At 39.4% G+C, this 847-nt stretch overlaps 1 protein-coding gene across 4 annotated transcripts in view; it reads right to left on the bottom strand.

Annotated features, from left to right (window-relative positions):
* CDHR1 (cadherin related family member 1) overlaps nt 1–847 on the bottom strand; it is a 44275-nt gene that overhangs the window by 11120 nt on the left and 32308 nt on the right. For all 4 annotated transcript variants that reach the window (XM_017746439.1, XM_017746437.1, XM_017746438.1 and 1 more), the window contains one exon: nt 634–701. In XM_017746439.1, the coding sequence (XP_017601928.1) occupies nt 634–701 (68 nt within the window). The remainder of the gene's footprint in view (nt 1–633; nt 702–847) is intronic.

Below are 847 nucleotides of genomic sequence, written 5' to 3' on the forward strand. Positions count from 1 at the left end.
GTTTGGGAGCTGGGATGCACATGGTGTGAAGGAACCAGTGTTTCAAGATGTTCTACCCCCAGCACTGTCCCCAAAGAGAGGGAAAGGGAGGGAGGCATTATTACCAAATCAAGTAAGCATCGGATTCCCTTCTTTCCTGATGCAGGACTATGATGTTTAAATATATGAAAGGCTTTTAACACCCAACGCAGCTGACCTCCAAAGCTGAAGTTTATATCCCTGAATATCTTGTCTTCCTTGATTTATTTTGACAAGAGCTATTTGTACAGCCATGTGGAAAGGGAAGGGGAAAGAACAAGAGATTCTTTTTCTATAGAACTGGCTTTTCACAACTAGACCAAAGCCTCTCTTTCTCTAACAAGTGCTTTTCAAATGTTGATTGAACAAATCCTGTGTATTGATACTTCAGCTGCCTTATATCTCTTTGGGGGTTTGTGGGTAGAATTCCTTGGGTTCATGAAGCAGATGTTTAATGATGACACTAGCTTTACTGTTCACAGAACTCACAAAGAACATGGCATGAATGCTCTTGGAAATGAGCAGATCAAGAGTGACCCTGCCAGCTTTCTTTTGAAATTCTTGTAGAACTCTGCTTAGAGGTAATGTAGTTTTATTTATTTACTTGTTACTTACAGATCTGCTCCTGTTCCATAGATAGAGTACTTGATTTCTCCCCAAAGCCCTGAATCTGGATCTGTAGCCTTAAGAAAAGAAAAAAAGAGTTTTACTTTCCTAAAATGCAAAAAGAAAGGTTTCATTTTTCTTTTAACAACAGGCCCAAATGCTTTTCACTCCCTTTGCTGTCACATTTTTAGTGGGAAACTGCATGAGCAAATATGAACCTACA

The sequence above is a fragment of the Corvus brachyrhynchos genome, unplaced genomic scaffold (assembly GCF_000691975.1).
Source record: "Corvus brachyrhynchos isolate BGI_N302 unplaced genomic scaffold, ASM69197v1 scaffold279, whole genome shotgun sequence".
NCBI lineage: Eukaryota > Metazoa > Chordata > Aves > Passeriformes > Corvidae > Corvus > Corvus brachyrhynchos.